At 45.0% G+C, this 26244-nt stretch overlaps 1 protein-coding gene across 4 annotated transcripts in view; it reads right to left on the reverse strand.

Annotated features, from left to right (window-relative positions):
* Positions 1-1913, reverse strand: part of GLCCI1 (glucocorticoid induced 1) — a 57150-nt gene extending 55237 nt beyond the window's left edge. The window contains exon 1 of one of the 4 annotated variants that reach the window (XM_076331438.1): positions 1362-1911. In XM_076331438.1, coding sequence (XP_076187553.1) covers positions 1362-1818 — 457 coding nt within the window. In that variant the 5' untranslated portion in view covers positions 1819-1911. Of the gene's footprint in view, positions 1-1361 lie in introns of all 4 variants that reach the window. The other 3 variants (XM_076331439.1, XM_076331440.1, XM_076331441.1) reach the window with 3 other exon arrangements.
* Between the last annotated feature and the right edge of the window lie 24331 nt (positions 1914-26244).

The following is a 26244-nucleotide window of genomic DNA, read 5'->3' on the forward strand; positions in this document are numbered from 1 at the left end:
TGCCACAGAAATTAAACACGGTAAGACTTGAGGGACAGAACAAGCACGGGGTATTGAACCACATAAAACGTTCCCAGAAAGAGATGATGTGCGGTACCTGATAACTACAGCAGGATAACATAGAAAGTGCATTTAGTCCAATTCATTCAACTGCTAAAGTGATGGGGGGGGGGGGGGGGGGGGAGGGAGGGAGGTAAGATGGCCACTGCCACTTTAACACATTCAATAATTTAACAGACAACCTGACGCAGGTTAAGTTGGACTTGCTGGGAATCAATTTTACATTTTAAACTTTACAGGCCTATTTTGGCTACGTTGTGGGGTTTTTGGGTTTTTTTGTTTTTGGTTTGGTTTTTTTTTTACAGTCTCGATTCAATATTAAATATCACAAGGAGGCAGACTGTGTTACTTGTTTGTAAGCATCTCAATATGGGAATTTCCTTTCTGTTTTGGAGTTTGCGCTTGAAAACATTACATATTTCAAGCTAAGATGTTACAAAAATGCAAGCCTTTAAGAAACCGAGCTTGCAGAAAGGAAGGGCATTTGAGGCTTGGTTTTCACACACACTTAAGAACCGGGTTGTGACACCCCAGATATAAATCTAACCCATTAACAACCCGTACTAAATAATTACACCTGTAGACAGGGATGCGGGTTAATTTTAGACTCGTCCCTCTGCTGCACAAATCCACTTCCAGAGCCCGTGCGCACGGGCAGGCGGGAGCAGGAGCACTGCCGTCGGAGCCCCTGGCTGCTCCCCTCCGCAGAGGGGCCGGGCTGGGGCGGGGGGAGCCGCCGGCGGCCCCCGAGGGCGGCGGGGCTCGTCCCCGCTCCGCTCCGCCGGGGAGGCACTTCCTCCCGAGGCCGGCGCTGGCAGGCGGCGCGGGGGGAGGACGGGGGTGTTTTTCCCAAGCTGGATCTCCACCTCGCCCGAGGAGGAGGAGGAGGAGGATGACATTTAAGGGCTCACCCCCCTCCCCGGGGGGAGGCGGCGGGACGAGCTGCTTCCCGCTGCTCAACTGCTGTCCTGGCAAGGCAAACCCGGGCACGGCACCTGCCCCGCTCCCGGGGCGGGGTGTGTGTGTGTTTTAGGGCTCACCCTCGCTTCCCACCTCGCCCGCTCCCTGAGACTCCAGCGGGGCTGCTCCCGCCGGGCCGGGCCGGCAGTCCCCCGGACTCCCACCCCCGCTGGCCCCGGGGGAGGGCAGGACGCACCCCCCCACACCGGGGAGCTGGGGAGGGGGGAAGCGGGTGCGCCTAGAGGCAGGGCGGCCCCGGCCGGGCCAGCACCCCCAGGGTGGGGGTGGGAGTGGGGGGGGGGGCAGGGAAGCAGGACGCCGGCTTTGTCCCGGTGCTTTACCTCTGTACACCGGGGAGCTGGGGCTCCGTCTCTCAGGTGAGCTGCTCCTCCTGCTGCCGCCGCCGCTCTCCGGCGAGCGCCGCTGCCTGCCCTTCACCCTGCCCGGCTCCGCCGCGCCGCCTCCCGCCGCCAACGGCGGCGTCGCGCTGGGCGGCGGCGGGCTGCCTCCGCCGCGACCCCCGCCGCCGCCCCCCGGCCCGGTATTGCTGCCCACCGAGGCGGAGGGAGACCGGGTCGGGCTGTGCTGGTTGCCCCGCAGGAGCTGGTACGGGACGGTCGCTCGGATGGGCTGGAGCAGCCGGCTGGCCCCCGCCGCGCCTACCCCGGCGCCGTTACCGGGGCCCCCGGCCGTGCCGCTGCCGGCAGTGGGGGACCCAGCGGCGCCGCGCCTCATCCTCTGCGGCGGGGGCTGGTGGTGGGACGGGGGGGTCTGCGAGGAGCTGGACGAGGAGGACATGGCGGGGATGCGCAAGACCCGGCGGGTCACTCGCTCCGGCAGCTGCAGGGGGTCCGAGCTCGGCCCCCGGCGCCCCGCATGCACCGGCCCGGGGGGAGGGGGGGGGGAGAGGAAGGAGGGAGGGGGCGGGGCAGGACGGGACAAGCACTTCACGGCCCGAGGGAGTCTCCGCGCCGCCTGCCCAGCTGCCCCCGGCGCTTCCTATCGGCGACGGCGGCTGCTCCCACGCCAGGCTCTGGCCATCGCTGCCCGCCCGAGCGTCGTGGGCACCGGGGGCGCTGCCGAGCCCCGCGGCCGCTCACATCGTACAGCGCTGCCGGCTCAGGGCGGCGGGGCGCGACGAGGGCGCACGCAGCCGGAGGGGGTAGAACGGGGAGGGGGGAAGGCGCTCGCAGCCTGCTCCAGCTCCTGCTCCAGCTCCTGCCCCCGCCAGCGCCCGGGAGCCGCGGCCAGCACCACCCACTCCCCGCGCCGCCCTGCCTCCGAATGGCAACGCGCAGCCCCGACACCCGGCCGCGACGGGCAGGGGCGGCAGGCTCGCGCGCCTATTGGACGTCGCCGCCGCGCCAGCTCGGGTTTCATTGCCCAGCGGCGCCGTCGCTCTCGGTTCTCAACCAATGAGAGGGGGGCGGTGCGCCGGGGCGGGCCCGCCGGCGGGGGAGGCGGGCTGAGGGAAGTGGGATGTGGCAGCCGCGGGAGGGGCGGGGAGGCGGCCCGGGGCCCGCGGCGTGCTGCCCGCCGGGGGGTGGCGCGGGCGCTTCGGGGCGGTGGAGGCGGGCACGGCTGCCCCCGCGGGCGCGTGGCCCGGGCGTTGTCGGTCGGCGGCCGCCCTGCGGAGGCGGCGGGCCCGTGCGGGGGGAGAGGAGCCGTCCCGCGGCCCGGTCGTTGGCGTTCGGAGCCGTCGGAGGCGGCCTGGCCGGCCTGGGCCGCTGTGCTCATCAAGCTTTTCCCTCAGGGCAGCGGGCGATTTGTCCCCGCAAAGCTGCCTCCGCCCGGGCCGCCCAGCGCGGGGGTGCGCAAGCGGCCGGTAAAGATGGCCTCCTCCGCTGGTTCCGTGCCGCCTGCCGGCAAGGCCGGGCGCGGGGGGTGCCCGGCCGGGGGGGCTTCCAGGAGACGCTGCGGTGGGATGTCCGAGCCCGCGGGGCTGTGTAAATTGGGAGTGGCGGGCTGTATTGGCAATGGGTAGAAAGGAAGGACGGCAGCCCCCGGGGGGCCTGTTCAGTAAGGTACCGAGATGCACTCTTGAGTTTAAAGTTGACTTTGCAAAGATGCTGACTTAACACTAACTGAACAGAGCAGGTACTCTGACCCAAGCCTTGCACTACCCCTAATCCCAGAAGACTCTGCTTCCAACCCACTTCCTCCGCTCCCATGCAGGGAAGGCTCAGAAGCGGAGCCAAAACTACCTGCAACGAAGTTTATTCACATCCATCGTATGTGACTGTCAAGCCTTTACGGTAATTTTCCTTTTGCTAAAAGATCAAGATGTTCTTCTAATTAAGTGTAGTTTCATCATTTCATATATATGGAATTCATATGAATTTTTTCCTAATGTATGTCCAAAAGCACTTTTCAGAGAATGTCAAGAGGAAATTAAGTTTTACAGTGATAACTAAGAAAAGTGCTTTTGTTCTAGGAGAAAGAGCTCCCACTAGATGAATTGATAACATGAGACTGGGACAGAAGGAAAGTAAAGATTAAGATGAGTAGCTTAATAGCTAAGAAAATAAATGGCTATAAGATCAGAAAGATAAGTTGAGCTGAGTCCATCAAGAGAGCGGTGTTTATGTTGGATCTGATGTGAACAGGATGCTAATGGAAGTGAAAGAAAAATGCAGTGAGTCTTGCTTTGTGGAGGAAGCCAGCTCAGTGTGATGGCCTCTCAGATTCAAAGTGCAGGCTTTAAGAGAACAAAAAGGACAGAGAATATGGACAAAAGTAGAATGGTTGATGTTTAACAAGCTATATTCTGCTATATAAGATACTGCCTTCAAGTCAATCAGTAATCAAGCAAAAGTGTCACCAAATTAACTATATCCCTTGTACTGTTTTTGATGATACGATAAACACTTATAATTGTCTTGTAGCACTCTGCAGGTTTCTACACTTACTCTATACTTCCAACACTGTCCATGCCTATCCTTATCCCCTGGTAGCCCAGGAACCAGTCGATAGTCCCAATGAGAAACTGTATTCCAGGAAAATGCATCTATTCATGGGCTGTTAACGAGACTTTGTTTGCACTAGCACCATGTGATGCAGTCACCGCGGTTATGTTACAGAAAGGGTTGGAATAATACACCTCACATCCACATGAACATGTGCTCGGGCAACAAAGCCACTTGTATAAATTAATTTTAAGAAAAATCAGCAACCATGTATTTTTTCCATTAGTTCGGTCATTTTTTTTTCTGCTAGCATGAGCCAAATTTGTTTGTATAACTGTGGTGTAGAGACTTTTCCCCCAAGGATTTTGCACTGTGCTTAATCACAGCTTATGAAGTCTATCTAGTTTATTTTTTCTGCTTCACTGCACTGGGATCAAAATGGCTGGAAAGCATTCACCTGTAGAAGTAGACTGCCCACACTAATATCAGTAGTGTTTTAAATAGTAAGCACATTTTCCTATATCTGTAACTTTGTCAGATAACATTGCTGATACAGTAATGTCTTACAGACCAAAATCCTTTGGTGTCAGCTGAGAGAAAAGGTGCATCTTTGACTAGAACAATAGCTGATACATTGCAGCTATTGCCAGTGCTCAGGGTTACATCAGATTAAAATGAAGATGAACTAGTATAACTCTTGAATTCATCTGTTTAGACACTATTCTACAATCCCTGCAAATACTTCCATCACATTCTTCCCCATCAAAACAAGTGAGATATTTGAATAGGAAGAATAGATGCATAAAGACAAGGTAAACATGTGACACACGGAAAATCCCACAAGCGCCAAAACAAAAACAACCCCCCAGCCCATAGGACACGGCAGTGTACAATATCGGTAGCAAGTCTTCCTTTCCAAACAAACTGAGGACCGTGCCGTGACCTTACAGTCCGAACTGAACCGACACATCGCCTGCATAGCCTTCAAAGCAAGCAACGAAGAAAAGATCCGCTGGGGCCGCTTCCAGTCAAGCTGTTACCAGACACATAAACAGCTGTACAGGGGAGACTTCGCTCCCCAGAAGTTATTTCCATCTTCATCCCTTTCTTAACTAGAATTAGCATACATAACAACACGGCGCCATGTGCCCAGGAAACGGTGGTTTCAGAAGAGATGAAGAAAGTATTCTTCCTTATTTTAAAGTGGTATGCCAACTGCTGAATTTTTCATTCTGTTTTTGGTCTAGGTTTCAGAGTACTTCCCTCAGGGAATACCATTGCCCTGTAATATTCAGCAGAAGCTGTAACAGCAGAAGTGAAGCCTATCTTTCAAAAACCCATTGCCTTAAATACCTTGAGACAACTTTTCAAAAGCCACGTAAGAAGCGTTTCTTGCTTCTCATTTCCATTTTAAGAAACTACCTTGTCAGATGGCATGTGCTTAAGGCAGTTTACGCTGGAGGTAATGGGTATTTCTGAAACTTAAATCCTTTTTGAGACACGGGCGTCCTTAGCACAGCTTCTGGGAGAGGCACCCTGAAAGCAGTGGCAATTACACATCACAGCAAGAGCGTGGGAGCAAGGGACTGAACTCAAGGAGTGGGGCAATGACAGGCAAGTGTGGAGCAAAGCTACACACATCTCTCCTACTATTATCAATTACTAATGGGTTCATCTCTCAGGGGCAGAAACAGGTTTACTTGAGTGCCATGAGCCATGGAAACCGAGAAGGTTTAGGCAGTCACTAGACATGGTGCAATCCTAATCCTTAGTTTGTTCCTACTTGAAGATTTTAGAGAGGAAAAACTCTTCAAATCTGGACATATCTTTTGTTTCTAGGCACTTACCTGAGTGTAAGACCATCAATACTCTGCTCCCAGTGTATCTACCTGCTTGTTTCACTTTTTATTTCTCTCTTATCTCCTTCTGGCTATGTTTTCTTTGCTGCCCTTTGCCCATTCCACTTAGAAACCAGTCCTTTCTGACTGTCTCCGAGGTTTTCACACAGCACCTAACACAAAATGGTGATGAGAAAGGGTGCATTTACCTTTGTGTATCTTTGGATCCATTCCCTGTATTTCACTTGTTTGTAATGAATATACAACTCGGAATATTACATTTGGGAAGAGAGAAGTGACAAGATGAAGTACTTACATCCCAGCAATATTCTGGAAGAGACGACCGGAAAGCATTAGCTGCGGCCCAAGACTAGAACAACCCCAAACAACCCAAGGTGCAGCTCTCAAATGATAAAACTGGGTGTAAAATAAGCTTGCCACTGTGCACTTGCAGCACCCCTAGGCAGGGACGGAAGTGCCACCTGTAATTAGGGCCTCTGTGTGAAATGCTGCTTTCTGCCGCTGAGTAGCTCTGCTGAAGCAGGAGTTGCAAATTTTCCTAGAAAATGCCTATCTCAAGCTGTGGGGGTATTGGTTTAGTTTTTGGCCTGTTTTGCCTTTAAAAAAAGTTCTAGCTAGAACAAGTCAGCCATGGGAAAAAAAAAAATACATGGAATTTTTTACTACAAGGTTTTTTGACAGCTGGACACTGCCTTTGTCAAGCACGCTCCATCTTCTCACAGCTCCAAAATGTCCGATGGCACAGATATGATCGCCTCAGATCAGCTGAGCACTCTCTGTCCACAGGCTTCTTGGGACTTACCTTGCAATTGTGCCCTTGAATTCTCCAGGGCTGCTGATGCAAAGTCATTATCCCCACTGCTGGTTTTGTTGACACTCACCAAGGAGGAGGTTGGAGTTGAGAAGTCTGGGTGAAATGCAAAGGAGTGAGAAAAGGGACAAGACATTAAAAAAAAATCTAAAAAAGAAAGTAAGTATTTGGGAATGGGGTAGGAGGGCCATGGTTCAGGCACAGAGAATAAAGGAGAGCAGGAGCAAAATGGGGCAGGTAGAGGCAAGCAAAACTGTCTCCCCATTCAGTGCCACTTGCAGCACTTCCAACTCATGATGACTTTCAAGTCTCTACACGCTCAAGCTACCTTCCAACAACAAAAGGAAACCCACTACTGAGGACTTACCTTCACGTTGCTGATCATCCAGTTTAGGGCCAAACATGTGGTCAAGTGTTAGATTTCCTTTTCTCATGTCTTTGTTTTCCTGGAGTTGGGAAAAAGGCATTAAGTAAAGGAATGTTAGACCTATGGAGTCGAACAGTATTTATACTAGGTCAAATTAGGATTTGTGACTACTCACAAACTGGAAAATTTCAGAATGAAGTTTAGCATCAAATTTCAGCAGAAAGGTATTATAGTGCTGTCTTTTTAGTCAAATGCTACTTGTTACTATATTTCATTCAGTGCACAGGATTGTCGCTTTGAGTAAGGGCTGCATAATGAACAAGCCAGGAAACTACAGAATAAGAACCGTAAGATTTTCCCTTAAGAAAATTGAATAGCATTTTGGATAATTGTCTTTTTTTCCTGTCTGCCAGAAGCTTTTTTGTGATACTGAATAACTCACTTAAACCAGAACCTGCCCATTAACCATTACTTTTGTTATAACAAAATCTTATCTCATCTGGAATCAGACCTGCTGCTACATCCTCTTCTCTTCTTCAGGAAAATAGGCCAACCACTTGGGACTTTTGAATTATGTATTCCTTAGGCATTTGGTTTAACGTAAAGGCAAACATTCAACTCTCAGCTAAAATCACCAATCCTTCTTCTTTCCAGGCTCCTCATTCAGTCTGAAGGGTTTTTTTTCTATCCATTGGCACAGGTAATTCCATTCAACACTTTCCTTTAGCTAACAAGTCAACCGTGTCAGACCGTACCCTGTGAGAAGCTGAGTTTCTCCAGCCTCCAACCCTGCCCTACGTTACTGTTTCGACTTCAGTCACTTGACTTGATCACCATCTCCATCTCCATTCCCCAGTTCATCATCTGGGAAAAAAAATCCAATTGGCACAGCTGGGACTAAGCCCAAGTCCTTTCACAGGAGCAGCTGAGGGCTTTTGCAGGTTTGTTTTCCCTTTATTCCATTTCTAGGTGATCGGTATGAGGACACTTGAAGCCAAATTTGTGGGGTTGCTGAACACCAAAGTGAAGCTGATTGATACGGTGCATGAAATTAATGAAACAGTGTGAAATGCTAAGTATTGTGATAACCTGAGGTGTCAAAAAGTAATGGACTCTTCCAGCATTTTTACCTTAATTTCTCTTGCCAGTGTCTTATCTGTAAAATATCAATAATAATAGCTAAAAAATGCAACACTTCATTTTGCAAGGACATCATAAAAATAATTCTTTGTATTTATAAAACACCCTCATGCTACATCATAAAACCATTTGTGAGGAAACGTATTATGGTTTCAGGGTATCTTAGGTACTCTATGTTAAGTATGTACAGCAACAGTACCTTGAACGGAAACAGTAAGCAAATACCAGTAGCAGTTGGAATATATTTATATTGTTACATTTATTACTAGTCATACCAAATATAATAAATGAAAGGAAAGGCACCATTTCATGTGAGCAGTTACCTTGCTAAGGATATTAGGAAAGCACAAATGTGCTGTATAGTACTTTGATTTATATGGCATTTTACTTTTTAAATGAGCAGCGTCCCCTTAACGAGGTAGATTTAAAGCCATTATGATCCATTAAAACAGTTGTAAGTGTCTGATAGTAGAGTCCCTGACATCTTTCCATTAAGATTTCTTGATTTGGTCTATATCTGGTTTTTTTGTTGTTCTTTTTGAACTGCATTAACCGTGAATGCCCCTGCCAGTGCCTAGCTGGCGGGTTTGTGCTGGTGTTAACAAGGGTACATTTCGACAATACTGATTTAAAAGGCAAATCTGAGGGTTTGAACTCCAACCTCCGTTTCAGAGAGTTCTTCTCTGGATTTCTTCCACGTGTCTATCCATCCTACTTTACTTTTTCTCACAAATAAAGCCTTGTTCACCACCATCTTTCTTCCTAGGCACAACAAACAGCACCGAACTTTATTTGGAGCTTGTCACCACTATTCCTTTACCAGCCAAATGGGATGCTGTTGAGTGACACAGTGGACTCCACAACCACTACTGGGAAGTAAACACGCTGTCTCTACATCTTCAAAGCAGGAGAATATTCTCTTGTTAAATAGATTTTGCAGCCTGGTAAGAAGAATAAGAATAAAATGTATTAGAGAGCCACACTGTTTAAAGAATTTTAGGGTTTGCTACTCCATAAGCGACGTACTCTTAATAAGGATGTTCCATTTTGAGAGCTTCTGTGCATACAGCAGGTTATGGGGCCAGAGCAGAGTCACAGCACTGAGACGAAATGCTGGAAATTATTATTATTTCCAGGCAGGTAATATACTTGCCTGTAGAACAAATATTTACTGATAAATGTGGTTTGTTGGTGTGACAGCTATAAAACAGGCTTTAACAGTTAGCCTAATGCTAATTTGCATACAATAAAAGTGCATTTACATAACATTAAGGAACAAACCTGTAAAAGCAAGGAGGTGTGCAGTTAGCTTGAAAGTGTACCGTTCAGGTGGTACGGTATTTAAGTGAAATATATGATGCGTTTCTGTTTTAACTGCGTGTTTCCTTGGGTTTGTGGGTTCACGTCATGGCTTTAATTGCACTTAAAAGCAGGTTTGGGGATGTGAATTTCCTTTGTAGCTTTTACATCCCAAACTAAAATAGAAAGCAAAACTTAGACATCATTAAAAGAGAGACAAAGGAAAGGGAACTGCTAGTAGGTCTCAGCAGCTGGGATAATCTCCCATGGGGAGAGGTGGAAACCTTATTCCATGAGTCATTTAATACCAAATAAACAAAACGCTGGAGAATAAATTGTAAGGCATGATTTTTTTTGTTGTTGTTCACTGACAGAGGAAGGGCTACTTGACTTGATGGAGCTTTTCCTTTTTTAAGTTCTGTAGTAGTAGAAAGCATGGACAATGTTATGGATATAGTTTTTCTTTATTTCTCGTCGTCATTTTGGTTCTTGCTGTAATGGTAATATAGTAAAGGCATGAGTAACTTTAGCCCCTGCACTGTGAAGTAAAACTTTATTTGCAAGATTGAGCCTTCAAGAGTTGTTGAAATTCAGGATCTGCTTAGAAAGTGGCCATCACTGGTGTAGTTACATAGTGTTTTAATTACAGTTCCATAAAAGGTTTTGCCTGCCCGACTGTCACAGGTCCTGCTATTAAATGCTACGTTTTAGTGACAAAGCTCTGAGGAAGGCAGCTGAGTAAGCTGTGTATGTTGGCACAGCGTGCTCTTGGTCTCCAGTGGAATCCAGGAGACTGATAGAAGGCAACAAATAACCCCTTTGCATCGGTACAGTAGGAGCACGTCTGTAATCAAACATAATTATGGAATCACTACCAGTCAGAGCTGTTACAGTCTTGCTTGTAATCAAGAACAGCATTATTGCAACATTTATTACTCTCAAGAGTAATCTGAGATTTATGGGTCCTTGGAAAGAAAAGCGTTATTTGGCAAATCTATCTATATGTGTTATTTGCCCAGAAAGAGGTTCTTTCTTTGAGAGGTCAGGACAGTTCCAGTGAAGTACGTCTTCAGATTCTTCAAAAAGCCCACACATTACTTGAAGAAATTCTTCCCAAGTTTGTCATGTGCAAACTTGTACTAACCAGCCAGGTAGACGTGGGCACACGTAATTTCCCTGATGCTTGAGATGTTATGGAACCACTGCTGGTGGAGATATAACTACTACATTCAAATAAACAGCTGAAATCAGTGTCATCATGCAGAAATTGAACTCTTTGATGCAATTGTTCAGTTATGATAAGGCCAGGATGAAATGTTTCAAGGGGAAGACCTTCTCCTATAGTACTGAGTTACAGGTTTGGCTCTTCCAGCAGACAGTGTATCTCTGTTATGTGAGAGGGAATGTTAAACAGGAAGTGTATTTGGAAAAAGAATATGTGAGATAACTCATCATAAGAAGTATAGAGGAAAGGAGTAAGAAGTGCAGTTGATCATGCAAGGGTAGAAGCAGCTGTATTGCTTAATTTTGGAAAGGAGAAGAGGGAAAAAAGAAATTTTTTGTGACTTCTTAGCTCACAGGGGGACAGAAGACAGCTCTGAATTCAGAAGTAGATGTGGGTGGGAAAGCAATGGAAAAGAAAAAGCTTGTTACCTTAAAAATGTTACCTCAGAAGGTTTGGAAGCCAATTAATAAAACCACCTCAAAGCTCCCCAAGGAGATTGTGTGTTTTGTTCTACAGGCTACATAGGTGATCTGTAGAGTTGATCTGGAGGGCACAAGAGCTGACAGAGACTACTCCCCATACCAAGCCTCTGAGGTTAGGAGAGTCAGCTCCTCTGTTTGTGTATACAGCGACAGTTCTGCCAAATACTTCTCAGATACAGCAGCTTTATCAGTGAGAAGGATCTAGGCTGCCATGCAAAGATAATCCTCCCAGTGGTGTGTCAGGCTTGAGGAAGGGCGTGATTATCATTCCAGAGGAGTGTAATGTGAACCTGTGCCTCCCGTTCAGCCCAGCGGTGGCTAGCTCAAGGAGGCTTCTGCTCTTTCCTCACTCTTTCTTTTTTCTTCCTTTCTTTCAGCAAACAACTTATCTTCATACTAACTTCTTTTATCATGTACATTGAAGGTGTCCAAAGTGTGAACCAACACCCCAAGGCACAGTGGTCCTTGGAAATGGATCTCCATCTAGATCATCAGCAGAGTACTAGGTAGATGGGAGTTTCCCATCTTGGGGTGCCTGGATGGCTGCTGGCTCTGATTAGCATCTTACAATGGCAGGTTTTCTCTGAAAACAGTCTAGTGGAGTCTTCCACTGGACTGAATCAGCTCTGCTAAGCCTGGTGTTTCAAGACTTCTCTACCAGCCACAGCCCGAGACACACAAAGCTCCGGTCCCCACATGATGGTGACGTGGCTCTTCCACACCTTTGCTTGAATGGGTCTTAAAGATGGATGTTGCCTGTTCTGTCACTTCAAGGAAGCAAGCCCCATCTAATGAAATCAGGTGTCTGATCCCCCAGGTCTCCTGAACTCCTGCATCTCCTTTTTTTTCTTTTCACGGGAAGGACAAGCACATCAAACACCAGACGGGAGAATGGTGATGCTCTAACCACATCGGGCTGTGCTTATTTATGGGTCATAATCCAGAAACAAAATATTCATGTTTGTTTGGGGTTTTTTTCTGGTCTTGCAGGTCCAGTAGTAATAATGGAGTTGAGCCTAAAATTTAATACACACAAAAATACAGAAGAGTGAGGCCCACAAAACCCAAGATTAAACAAATAACTACTGCATGACAACAGCAAGTGAGCTAGATTTTTTTCAAACCAGACAAATTTCTGTACAGAAGCCCCTTTCCTCACTGCGGGCTGCATAAAGGAAGGAGCAGAGGCAGCTGCAACCACCTCAGCTTTGGAGATGGGGCTCCCAGTAGTCAGTCCTGCAAGAAAACATCTGGCCGGCCTTAACGAACATTATTTTCTAGAATGTTCCCTGAGCTCTGCTGGCAGGGAAATATGCCTGCCTTATAAGCAAGAACATAAAGAGACAGTTCTCAAACAGCACATGGTTTGACTTACAAAAGCTTTCCTTAAGGGCAGAATTAATTAAATATCATACAGATCTATTATATATTCCGTTTATACAATTATAAAGCATTATGGTTAATTAGTTGTGGTACAGACTCCTGAAGCAGAATCTGGTTAGAGAATAAACAAAACGCTCAGTCAGCTGCGACGGTGGTTAACAACTTGCACTTTCATATCACCTTTCACGCTCAACTCTCTTGAAGTGATTTATAAGTTATGCAATCCAGTGGGCTTGACTTTTATATTTTTGGGGGTTTTTTATCTTATATAAAATTAGAATATGCTGATCTGAAATGGCCTGGGATTCTCACACCTTTAAGAAGTTAAATTCAAAATATTCCTTAACCAACTTTAATTCAACTGTTTTTCCCATTTACTGTCTTAGCACCTGAGTGACCTAGTGGTTAATCGTGATCCTATTATGCCTGGCGTTGTATGTACATGGAATATAAGTACTTCTCCATCCCCTTTTCCTCTCCTGATATCTAGAGCTCTGACTGGCAGCAGTGGGAATCTCTATCTGCCTCACTATCCTAAAAATAGGGGTGAAATCCTGATTGTGAAAAGATTTTGATTGGACTGGTGTGCAATACTGCATAGGTTTGGTTTTCAAACTATATTTTTACATTATTTTAACACGATGAAATGGGCTGACATGCCACAATATCAATGCCTCAATCCGACTGATATCTTTGAACTGAATTACTTTTTTGCCATCACATTATTTAGCGCTGAGTCTTATTGTTGTGTATATGCTGCTGCAGGTGTCTGGGGAGAACAAGTGTTTTTGGAAATCTCACCAGTGTCACGTGAGTAGAGCTAAAAAAAAAAAAAATTAGTATTATTTGTTGTGTCATGGGGTATTGTACTGGTTACTGTGCACACCCAAAAAGGCAGTTCTTAAAGCAAAGGAGCTTGTAATATTTATAAGAGAAATTGAAGTAAAAAACAAGAATAAGGGAGCAAGAGTGAAGTTAGAGTATGTATTTAGTATAGACTAGATACCTATACTGCAAAATGTAGCACACAACATATTTACAAATCTACAAATAAATTAAAAAGAGCACTCCCCACTGAAAATGCCACAGACTGATACCAATTCTCAGTTTCCTGAATGCATCATGAAAGTAGTGGGATTTGAGATAACTTTGAAGGAAGGCTGCATAGGTTTTTTTACAGTCTATTTTGGGGATAGTTTTCTAGAAGAAAGCCTGAACGATGTGTATGAAAGAACTTCTGAGAGAAAGAGATGTATGGGCAACTGAAAATGGCATCGTCAGCTTGGAACAACGAACTGCACAGTACAATACAAGATAAGATATAGGTGAGTGCCCAATGGATGCCCCTAACTTCTATTCAAAATGGCAGTAAAGGCGAATGCCAGGAAAGGATACAAAGGCAGGCTGATAAAATCATAGAAAGAATTCAGGAAGGTCATCTTGACTTCAATGTTTTAGGCTCAAGGGGAAACCAGGTATGTGTAATGAAAAGTGGAGAACTTGCATTGTAGAGATGACAGTTGCATTGATGCAATCACAAGAAATCACCTAAGAAAACACACGAGTAGAATAATAAGAGGTAAAAACAGAGGCTGGTGAGGTATCTGTTGAAAGAGAAAGCTAGGATGGAGATCTCCCACAGCTAAAAGAAAGGTTAAGGAATTGGCAGTGATTTGGAAAAGAAAACAAGGAAAGACGGAGAATCAAGAGAGGACAAGATTTCAGAGTCACAGTATGATCAATAATGTCACAGGCTGTGGAGGCGGAAGGAGTCCTGAGGTTTGGTCACATCATTAATAGTGACCTCAGAAGAGCTGAGTGGAGTGTACACAGCCGAAACTAAAGACGATTTGGGAAAAGGTGAAGTTGGCAGAAAGCCAACCGAGGTAATTGTTTCAGGCAATGCATTATTTTATTTTAGAAGTTATGGACAGGAGGAAAACTCAGCAGAAATGCAAAAGCAAAATGAGGTCAAATGCAGGATTTTAAAAAACATGGATGAGACAGACATCCTTCTATGTATGTTGGGATGGCCATGAAGAGTTAAGAAAAACAAAGAACAAGGGAAAAAAAGCCAAACAAATAAAAAATTACAGGATTACTGGTAAAGGAGGAGGGGTAAAATGAAAATCTGCTTAGAATTGCCAGGAAAAGGGATTGGGAGAGAGAGGAAAAAGTGGGAGAGTGGATGAAAGGAGAAAGAAAGTGGATTTGTTGATTAGATCTTCTCTTGAAAAAGAACGAACTGATAACATGGATAAGAAGATGGCAGAGGTGTGTGAAGTTGATTTCAGGAGAGCATTATTTAAATTAAATGTTTGTATTTTACAAAGTGAATATATTTTTAGATTATAAGCATGGAGAAATCATTACTTAATTTGACTCAACGTGACAAATATGTAAAAAGTAAAAAACTTTTTCCAATCTCATGTCTGAAGTATAAATAATACTAAGATCCTCGGACGGTGACAAAAAGTTTAAATATTATCATGAATTTCTGTGGGAACTGAGTATTTTTCAAGCAACTATCAGAGAGCCAATTTTTGTCTTCTGCCACTCAGGAAATATGTGTCTGTGTAGATGAAAAAAAGATGACATTTTCAGAAATGTTACTCCCTAGTATATATTAACATTTGAGTTAACACAAAGAGATTTTTAAAAAAATTAGAAGTCCGATTCCTGTGTTTTATGCAAGTGGAAGTCCAGTTTTCCTATTAGCGTGTTGCCAGCTCCCAGGCATTTCCCTGCTTCCTCAATAGCCCTGTGATAAATAGCCCGTAACTGCTGCGTAAACATCATTTCTTGTATCTGCTTATTATTCCTACATACCTATAAATTAAGCTTCTTGCTGCTTAATTTTAGCGGTGACAGTGATCAGACACGTGAGGGTAGAAAAGATTTAGAAGCTCAGCTTGTCCATCCAATAGTCCAAAAAGCTGGAACATTCCATCCAGTGGAGGTTTAAGTTCCCAAGTAAAACAGCCTTTCTTCTTTCAAGTGGCAAACTTTCCAAAGAAGAGTTCTCATTTACAAATTCCCATTGAACAGTTTATTAAATTTAAATGTCGGTATTTTATTGCTGTTTTCCATATATACAAGTTAGCTATGCTAAATAACACTAAAAATATCTCACTTTATTATATGCAAGTGAAGAATTTTAATTGGTTAGTTTCGTAAAAACATTCAAGAACTTGAATAGCTGTACAAGAGTCTTACGTACAAGCCATTATGTAAAGAATAACTATAAAGTTTATGAGAACAAAGATCCCATTGATTTAGCTTTTGCAGTAGCATTTTAAGTAATGTATTTAGAAACTGTAATACATACACTAGCGTGATCGCTTTGATCCTTTGATCCAGGCATTGGGATGCATCGAGTGGACATCGCTGTGACATCTGAGCGCCGTGTTAATACACGCCTCTCACTTTTAAAAGTTTATAATAGGCAGGTAGGCCTTTTGTATTTGTGTATCGGCTTTGTCAGTGTGCCTGTAGTCCAAAACCATCTTTCTGAGGATGCCTTAGTGTTTGGGAAATCCCTGCTTGGCCCAGAGCTAGCACAGCCCTCGGCCGCCCAGCTGTATCCCTCAGCCAGCGTGGGCTCTTGGAGCCACTGGCAGCAATAACAGCTCCACAGCCACGGAAATAAAAAATAACTTTGCTTCCCTCCCACCACCTTTCTACTCCAGTGCAGAGGGAAGGAAAGGATATTTAGTGCTGAAACTAGAGAGAGTTCAGGTAATAACAGCATTTTAGAAATAACTTCTGAAGATACACGTATTTCAGGCAGTTCCCACCTGCCCCTAAATTATAGCTTGTAATGCATCACTCCCCACAGCAGCCTTACGTACTTGGTAGAAAAGTACTGGGCTGAGCCTACGTATAAACTCAAACTTAACATGTTCAAAAGTACCATAAATTAAAAGTACGGAACAAGCTGTTATAAGACATTTAGGTTTATCTTGAAACCACCATTTTCTTTCAAGATGTGCAGCATACTCGCGAGCACACAGCAGCAGCTCCAAAAAACATCGTCCTCCAACATTCCAGCTTTCATAGGCGTGCTTTAATTAAAAGGATTCTGCAGAACAAGGGAGCCTGAATCTTTAGAAAAACATTGATTATAAAAGTACACTATTCAGAGACAAAAGGGAGTGCTTATAGTAATTAAATGATAGAATTTTAAGAAAACCAAGGAAGTTATTCTGTTATATATCAGCAGTTTGGAAAAAGAAGCCTTGATTTTGATCTACTGTTACCAAAATAATAATGGTACATCGATAGAATAACAACGTAATAAGGGTGATCTGATACAGTCTGTAGCTTATTTAAGGAAGAAAGTTCTACAAGAAATTAATTGGAAGATAAGAGTCAGAATTACCAGTTAAGTTTTATATCCGCATATCTTATTTTCCTCCTGAGATACTGAGCGTATGATATACACAGAGAAATGAGTAGCTATTTGCACCAATAAAACATGTCAATGGATTTCCGATGAGATGCTTTTTCATGCTTTACCAAATCAATCCTAAATGGTTCTAATGATCTATGATTTCTTAGAACATGTCTTTGGTACTGGTTACGGCACATTTACTCTGGAAAGGCAAAGAACTCCTACCTAAGGTAATTCTGCCCTTTTGAAGTGTTTACTTGCGAGTAGCCTTATTGCTGGTATTACGTACTATGTAGTTGTCCTGTCGTAATTTTTTTGCAGAACGGATATTTCCTGTCTCTCAGTCTATACTGATATCATCTTTCATTTCTTGTGTGAGACTAATACTGCTCTCCACACAGTGGACTTGCATGGATTATCAATGGAAACACAATGTCTGCTGCACCTCGGAGTAAGTCGTGTCTCTCTTCATTGGTCTTTTTACAATCACATCCAGAAGATCAGGGAAAGCTTTATCACGGTCTCTTCCTCGCCTAGGAAAAAATCCTTCAGAGGTCCACCCTCCTGGCCTCACGCCTGTACTGCCTTTCCTGGAACAGTGTTCCAGTCTAGAAATAAAACACTTTACCACTACTTTTAGCTATGTTCATGTTTAATATTTTGAAGGGGTATAGTGATACACAAAAAATTGCAGAAGGATAGCACGTGTTTGGGCAGCCTCTTCTGTTTTTGCGTCATGTTGACTATTTTTGTAGTAGATTCCATGCTGCAAATTGTTTTATCAGCCCAGGGAATCCATAATACCACAGAATATTAATTTCTTAACTATTCAGGTTGACATGGGTGGTAAATGACATTATGCATGGAATTATTTGCTTAAAGCATACATGGCATATGTGGGTTGACACACTTGGATCCACAGCTGCAAGCTGAGATCAGCCCTCACTCCCTAGAAACTCTCAAGGTTGATTTCAAAGGACTGTGTAAGAGGTAAAAGCTTGGTTTTCTAATGTAGGAAAGTCAGAACAAAATTCATCTTTGCAATGGGGCATGCTCCGTAAATACTTTACCTAGCTTGATAAGATTGAGATGGCATTTTTCTAGTCTCTTTCTTTTTGAAGCTGTCTCTCCTTTTCACAACCAAAAGTCTCTCAAATAGGTTGGACAGATCATGAATACAGAATATATAAAATGTAGATGAAAAAATAATCTGTGACACTACCGTAATAACACAGTGGAACTGAAAGACTAAACTGATCCATGGTTTCTGGGAAATATGTCACTGCATGAAATTCAAGCACACCATGAGATCTTTGCATAGCACATAAGCACACGCACAGCCATGGTCCAGCTCATTACTCGGTTGCGGTGATGGATTCCTGGAGGACAAACGGGGAGCAAGTGCTTGGGCCCCTCTCTCTTCTTGCTGGAGGATGTGGGTTCCCCTCACCAAGCAAGGAACTGTCTGGGCCAGTATGTAAGGGCGCACCACAATGGAAAGGACCTCAAATACTGTGTTCAGTTTTGGGCCCCTCACTACAAGAAAGACATTGAGGTGCTGGAGCGCATCCAAAGAAGGGCAACAAAGCTGGTGAAGTGTCTAGAGAACAAGTCGTATGAGGAGCGGCTGAGGGAACTGGGGTTGTTTAGCCTGGAGAAAAGGAGGCTCAGGGGAGACCTCATCACGCTCTACGACTACCTTAAAGGGGGTTGTAGCGTGGTGGGTGTCGGTCTCTTCTCCCAAGTAACTAGCAATAGGACAAGAGGAAACGGCCTCAAGTTGCACCAGGGGAGGTTTAGATTGGACATGAGGAAAAATTTCTTCACTGAAAGGGTTGTCAAGCCTTGGAAGAGGCTGCCCAGGGAAGTGGTTGAGTCACCATCCCTGGAGGTATTTAAAAGACTTGTAGATGTGGTGCTTAGGGACATGGTTTAGTGGTGGACTTGGCAGTGCTAGGTTTATGGTTGGACTCGATGATCTTGAGGGTCTTTTCCAACCTAAATGATTCTACGGTTCTATGATTTCTGGAAAGAGTAGGGAGCCAGAAGGGATTCCTCCCAGTGGCACAGCTCATCCCGCAGTTCCTGCTGACGCAGCGCTGACCTGCCACCTTTTGCAATGGGAATGAACCCAACCAACAATTCTTTCCTTCCTCTCTGGCAGTAGCTTTTAGCCCGATAAGAGCAGCTGCATGTCACCTGTTATCAAGAGAGTGGTTGCTGGCCAAGAGACCTGTGTTACTCCCTTCTGTTTTTAAGTTTTAATTTTCACCTGCTGGGGAGAGATAAAATGAATTCCAGTTTAGCTTGACAATCCTGCCTGCACAGGTGTGCTGTAAGAATACCACTGTGGTGTTCAGCTGGCTGAATGTTTTAGATGACTACAGTAATTATCAAAAGTACTGGTTTTAGTTCCCCCCCCACTTTAATCTGGATCAGATTTGCCAAATAGTTTCAGCTGACTTTTTTCCCTAGATAAATAAAGCTGTAAGAGGAAAAGGAAAGGCCTGTGCCTCCTTTGATGCAATGCCTGGCACTTGAACAATGCAGAACATGGGTGCTGTATATTCAAGACCTTCCTCTTCATGAGGTTATTTATAGAATCATAGAATTGTTTAGGTTGGAAAAGACCTTTAAGATCATCAGGTCCAACCATTAGCCTAGCACTGCCAAGACCACCACTAAACCATGTCCCTAAGCACCACATCTACACGTCTTTTAAATACCTCCAGGGATGGTGACTCAACCACTTCCCTGGGCAGCCTGTTCTAAGGCTTGACAACCCTTCCAGGGAAGAAGTTTTTCCTCATGTCCAATCTAAACCTCCCCTGGTGCAACTTGAGGCCATTTCCTCTCAACCTATAGCTTGTTACTTGGGAAAAGAGACCGACACCCACCTCGCTACAACCTCCTTTCAGGGAGTTGTGGAGAGTGATAAGGTCTCCCTGAGCCTCCTTTTCTCCAGGCTAAACAACCCCAGTTCCCTCAGCCGCTCCTCATAAGACTTGTGCTCTATACCTTTCACTAGCTTCGTTGCCCACCTTTGGATGCGCTCCAGCACCTCAATGTCTTTCTTGTAGTGAGGGGCCCAAACCTGAACACAGGATTCGAGGTGCGGCCTCACCAGTGCCGAGTACAGGGGCACGATCACTTCCCTACTCCTGCTGGCCACACTATTGCTGATACAGGCCAGGATGCCATTGGCCTTCTTGGCCGCCTGGGCACACTGCCGGCTCATGTTCAGCTGGCTGTCAACCAGCACCCCCAGGTCCTTTTCCAACAGGCAGCTTTCCAGCCACTCTTCCCCAAGCCGTAGCGCTGCATGGGCTTGTTGTGACCCAAGTGCAGGACCCAGCACTTGGCCTTGTTGAACCTCATACAGTTGGCCTGGGCCCATCGATCCAGCCTGTCCAGGTCCCTCTGCAGAGCCTTCCTACCTTCGAGCAGATCAACACTCCCGCCCAACTTGGTGTCGTCTGCAAACTTACTGAGGGTGCACTCAATCCCCTCATCCAGATCATCGATAAAGATATTAAACAGAACTGGCCCCAGTACTGAGCCCTGGGGAACACCACTTGTGACCGGCAGCCAACGGGATTGAACTCCATTCACCACGACTCTCTGGGCCCAGCCATCCAGCCAGTTTTTTACCCAGCGAAGAGTATGCCCGTCCAAGCCATGAGCAGCCAGCTTCTCGAGGAGAATGCTGTGGGAAACAGTGTCAAAGGCTTTACTAAAGTCCAGGTAAACAACATCCACAGCCTTTCCCTCATCCACTAAGTGGGCCACCTTGTCATAGAAGGAGATCAGGTTAGTCAAGCAGGACCTGCCTTTCATAAACCCATGCTGACTGGGCCTGATCAGGGTTGTCCTGTACGTGCCGCATGATGGCACTCAAGATGATATGTTCCATAACCTTCCCCGGCACCGAGGTCAGACTGACAGGCCTGTAGTTCCCCGCATCCTCCTTCCGGCCCTTCTTGTAGATGGCCGTCACATTTGCTAACCTCCAGTCAACTGGGACCTCCCCGGTTAGCCAGGACTGCTGATAAAGGATTGAAAGTGGCTTGGTGAGCACTTCTGCCAGCTCTTCAGTACCCTTGGGTGGATCCCATCCGGCCCCACAGACTTGTGTGTGTCTAAGTGGTGTAGCAGGTCGCTAACCATTTCCCCTTGGATTATGGGGGCTTCATTCTGCTCCCCGTCCCTGTCTTCCAGCTCAGAGGCTGGGTACCCTGTTAACAACTGGTCTGACTGTTAAAGACTGAGGCAAAGAAGGCATTAAGTACCTCAGCCTTTTCCTCAGCCTTTGTCACTATGTTTCCCCCCATGTCCAATAAAGGATGGAGATTCTCCTTAGCCCTCCTTTTGTTGCTAATGTATTTACAGAAACATTTTTTATTGTCTTTTACAGCAGTAGCCAGATTAAGTTCTGGTTGGGCTTTGGCCCTTCTAATTTTCTCCCTGTATAACCTCACGACATCCTTGTAGTCCTCCTGAGTCACCTGCCCCTTCTTCCAAAGATCATAAACTCTCCTTTTTTTCCTGAGTACCAGGCAAAGCTCTCTGTTCAGCCAGGCCGGTCTTCTTTCCCGCTGGCTTGTCTTTCGGTACATGGGGACAGCCTACTCCTGTGCCTTTAAGATTTCCTTCTTGAAGAATGTCCAGCCTTCCTGGACTCCTTTGCCCTTCAGGACTGCCTCCCAAGGGACTCTCTCAACCAGTCTCCTGAACAGGCCAAGGTCTGCCCTCCGGAAGTCCAAGGTGGCAGTTCTGCTGACCCCCCTCCTTACTTCTCCAAGAATCAAAAACTCTATCATTTCGTGATCGCTATGACCAAGACGGCCTCCAACTGTCACATCACCCACAAGTCCTTCTCTGTTCACAAACAACAGGTCCAGTGGGGCGCCTTCCCTAGCTGGCTCACTCACCAGCTGTGTGAAGTTTTCTTCCACACACTCCAGGAACCTCCTAGACTGTTTCCTCTCTGCTGTATTGTATTTCCAGCAGACATCTGGTAAGCTGAAGTCCCCCATGAGAACAAGGGCTAGCGATTGTGAGACTTCTCCCAGCTGCTTAGAGAGTATTTCGCCTGCCTCTTCATCCTGGTTGGGTGGTCTATAACAGACTCCCACCACGATATTTGCCTTGTTGGCCTTCCCCCTGATTCTTACCCATAAACACTCAACCCTATCGTCACCATCATTAAGCTCTAGACAATCAAAACATTCCCTAATGTACAGGGCTACCCCACCACCTCTCCTTCCTTGCCTATCCCTTCTGAAGAGCTTATAGCCATCCATTGTAGCACTCCAGTTGTGCAAGTCATCCCACCATGTTTCCATGACGGCAACTATATCATAGTTTTCCTGCTGCACAATGGCTTCCAGCTCCTCCTGTTTGTTGCCCATGCTGCGTGCATTGGTGTAGGTACACTTCAGTTGGGCTATTGATCCTGCCTCCTTTTTGGGAGGAGAAACCCTAATTCCTACATGACCATTCTCAGGCACTCCCATGGTTTCTAATATATCCATAACCCTTGCGTCTTTGCTGCCGCATGGATCTCCATACCCTACCTCCACTGAGGCAGCAGACTGAAGGACCTTGTTAGCACACCGTCCCTCAAACACTGGCGTGCCACCCCCAGGCTTATCTCTAGCGAGCCTGGCTTTATCCCTTTCCCCCTTCAAATCTAATGTAAAGCTCTTTCAATGAGCCCTGCTCATTGAATTCAGATTTTTAATTTCCTATCTAAATTATGCCTCTGATTATCATGTTATTAGCTTTTCCTGGGTGGGGTTCTCAGACCCTGCTCCTGATACCGGTGTATTTTGTGTATGTAATTAAACATCCAGGGTGGAGCAGCGCCTCAGCAAGCAGGGCAGGGGGAAGGTTAGGAGAAGCTCCAGGTCATCACCCTGAAGGTGTCGAGCTGCAGGCTCTTCTGCCCTCCTCGGCTGGGGAACGGAGGCAAGAGCCAGTGCCTCCCCTTCTCTGCCATCCTTCTTTCCATCCCTTTGCTCCTTTGGCAGAGGAAAAGAAAATGTGAGGGCCACAAGTAAGGAGTTTGTGTCTTACAGGGATGGGCATGCTTTCTGACTGACCTAATATTTATTATGCATTTTATATAGAAGTAGGATGGAAGAGTTGCAGCAGGAGAGACTGAGGGAGATTCAGCTCCAAACATCCTGCCTCCCGAGGCTGGAGGATCCCTCCCAATTTAACCTGGGTTCTTGCATCTCACTGAGTGAAGCGGCATGACCACGCAGCTGTTCAGCAGGGGGAACCCCCAACTCCAAATTTCTGTGAATTGAGCCCTTTGATTCCTTTTGTTCTAGCTACCTCTAAATAAAATAGCTAACTTCCTTTCAAATGGAACAACTTACTCAAATTGGGACTTTTTCAGGTTTTGTTTTCATCAGGAAAAATGGAAAAAAATTATTTTGGGTCCGTCTAAACAAATTTTATTTAATTTTTCAGTTTGGCAACTGATCTGAAAAAATCATTTGCGCAGTTCTAGTTCCACTGTTATCACTCAACAGTTTCTATAAATATAGCAATTAATTTGCACTCTAAAAAGAGTTAGTACAGCAAAAAAACCCTAGGGTACAAAAGTACACCTAGATGATTTCTCTCTGTCTTAGTACCAGCTGTGTCAGTCAAATTAGGCCATCTGTAACATCCTTGTAATTGACAGTTTTTAAATTCCCATCCAGCTACACCTACACCACTCCTTTGTTTTCAGTGGCATTAGATAGGATTAACTGAAGAAGGAATCGAGTCTTCAAAGTTAATTAAAACATTGTTGACGATGAGCAGGAAGGCGTACTTAGAAGCTATAGGTAAAGAGATTTAAAAGCTCAACGTGGGGCAGTTGTGCCCAGGCTTTCAAGCTCGTGATCTATGGAAGAAAAATGCTCCTGGTTTCTCACGGCAGTGAACCTGCCAGCTAAACGCCAAGTGAAGTATGGCTGCTTCAGCTTCCCCCAGAGGCTCCCGTCTTCTCCTTCCTCTGGAGGCCCCGTCTTCTCAGTCTGGTGCTGCTACATCTTTAATAAGATCAATAATCTTCCTCGGGTTTAGCAGCTTCATGAATTCTGATTAAACTCCATGACAGTGAGTGTGTATTAAGAATAATAGGCAAGAAGAAGACTTTAGTGACTCAATCCACGAGGCATGATAGTTTCTTCTTTAGGCAAACTGTTATTGATTTGGTCTTGGGTTTTCTCAGCTTGGCCTCTGTAAATAAAGTGCTAGCACACAATACACTTACTGTGCGGCTCCTCTTCCCTGCAAGCCAATTCTTTCTGATGAAGACTCACTTTAATTGTTCCGTGACTGCTAATGTGTTTAATTAAGGCTCACGTGGCTCAGTCTTCACTAAGAAAATTTGACGTGCTTACAAGAATTAATACAGCAAGAAATCACAAAGGTACAATCGGGAGCAAAAATTCAGAGTGGTCTCTAGCACTGCCTTTCAACCAAACACCGGTGCGTGTTTCTGCACGACATTAAAATTCAATTAAGTATTTTGGGGAAAAAAGCCTGGCACTGACAGGATATATCATCTGACCACAGGAAGCTGTGCTACAAAAATTCATAAAGTGGAAATTGGAAACCCATACTCTGAAGCTTTCCTGTATTAACAGTTTAATGTCTAACTATGTAATATATAATTTATGAGAATTCTCTAATATGATCCAGCCTCGCATATTTTGCAGTTTGTTATTCTTATTTAGAAAGAAGTGAAGACCACACTACTCTCTCTGATTTCTGAAGCCATTTTAAATAATTTTTAATACATACATCTCATGGTAATTTTGCACAGACTCCACTTTGCAAACCCCTGTTTTCAGTCCTCACTAGTGGGCTCATTTGGGCTCACTTCTTGGCCACTGTTTTCCTTTTGAAGGCAGGGAAAAGTTTGGGGGAATTAGACATTTGTGTGGGGAGGATGTCACTGCTTTTTATGAAAGTGTCATCTAAATGCAGTTCTGGAAGGACTCCTATTGTCAGCTTTTGGGATTTGATCTAGCCAAAAACATCCACAAATCCTCTTTCCATATGCCGAACGTTTTGTTTTCTATAGTCTTGTATACGCTTTGTGCTATAAAAGTGGATTTCTTTGTTGCTTGTGGTCCTTCTGTGACTACAGTAGTACCTCTTTCTGGTTTTTGTGTATTTAACCCTTTCATTTCTGCTACTTTTTCTGAAATGGATTATGTGGAAGAACATTCTGTAAAACTTCTTTGTCAATCCCATTTTTGTTTTTAATATCTGATGCTAGTTGTGAGTACCCACTCCATTGGGAGCCCTCGAGAGATACGATAGATGCCAAAAGTACCATATTTGGGAGTGAACCTGCAGCGGAACAAGAAAAAAAAAATCATTAACGTGCTTTATTTGGGAAGGAATCTGCGGCCTTTAAGAAATAGAAAGGCAGGAGAGAGGCCGCAGAGTATGAAAATATTGGCAAGGCTAACAAGTCGTACCTTACTGTTTGAAAATATGCAGAAAAGCAAGGAGAAGGAGCAGTCAGTGAGCCCTTCGGTTGCTGCCACAGTAAAGGTGACCATGCCCTTTGGAGCAGTTACCTCTGCAGTTAGATTGGAAAGCAGATATCCACAACCTCGGGGAATAGCTTGCGGCAGGATAAATATGCCACAAAGATGAAGCTAGGGGAAATTGAATCCAGAAACAGGGAAACTAAAATTAAATGGAAAACAGTCTGATAAGGAAAAGTGAAAGAATAATCGGTGCATGGAGACTAAAAGAGAGATTTTTTTAAAGTTATTTCAAGATGCAAAAGCATCCTCCATGATTTCCTATTCACATTTTACAGTAGATTGGTATCTTGGACTCAGGGTATCTAGAAGAGGACTAACCTGCTTCAGGTCAGTTCAAAGGTGACATAGAAAAGTATTCAAAACATGTTTGTTAAAAAAGTAAACTTCGCTGAAGTTTACTTTAAACTTTCCCATACTGTTGCTCCAAGAACTGTCTAAGATTACTGTAACTGAAAAATACAGGGGGGGAGAAAGCTCAATTTTATGGTACTCAATATTGTATGTGTAGGTATATTCATGTTGCTTTTTTTTAAAATAATAACAACACTCCCCTTGATTGGGTCTGTCATACAGCAAGAAGGAAGAAAAAAATGTTTAAAAAATTAACTGTACAAGCCTGAGTACTCACCGCTACTTTATAATTACATTAGAACAGAATGACTCTCGAGCTGAGGGTATTCTTACAGACTGCAGTATGACAACGGGTGGAAAGTGCCAAAAAGGTCTATAACAAATCTATGGACAATGATCAGGACCTAAATCTGATCAGCACAGCATTAACTTCAGTGCACC

Source organism: Aptenodytes patagonicus, chromosome 2 (assembly GCF_965638725.1).
Source record: "Aptenodytes patagonicus chromosome 2, bAptPat1.pri.cur, whole genome shotgun sequence".
In the NCBI taxonomy this organism is placed as follows: domain Eukaryota; kingdom Metazoa; phylum Chordata; class Aves; order Sphenisciformes; family Spheniscidae; genus Aptenodytes; species Aptenodytes patagonicus.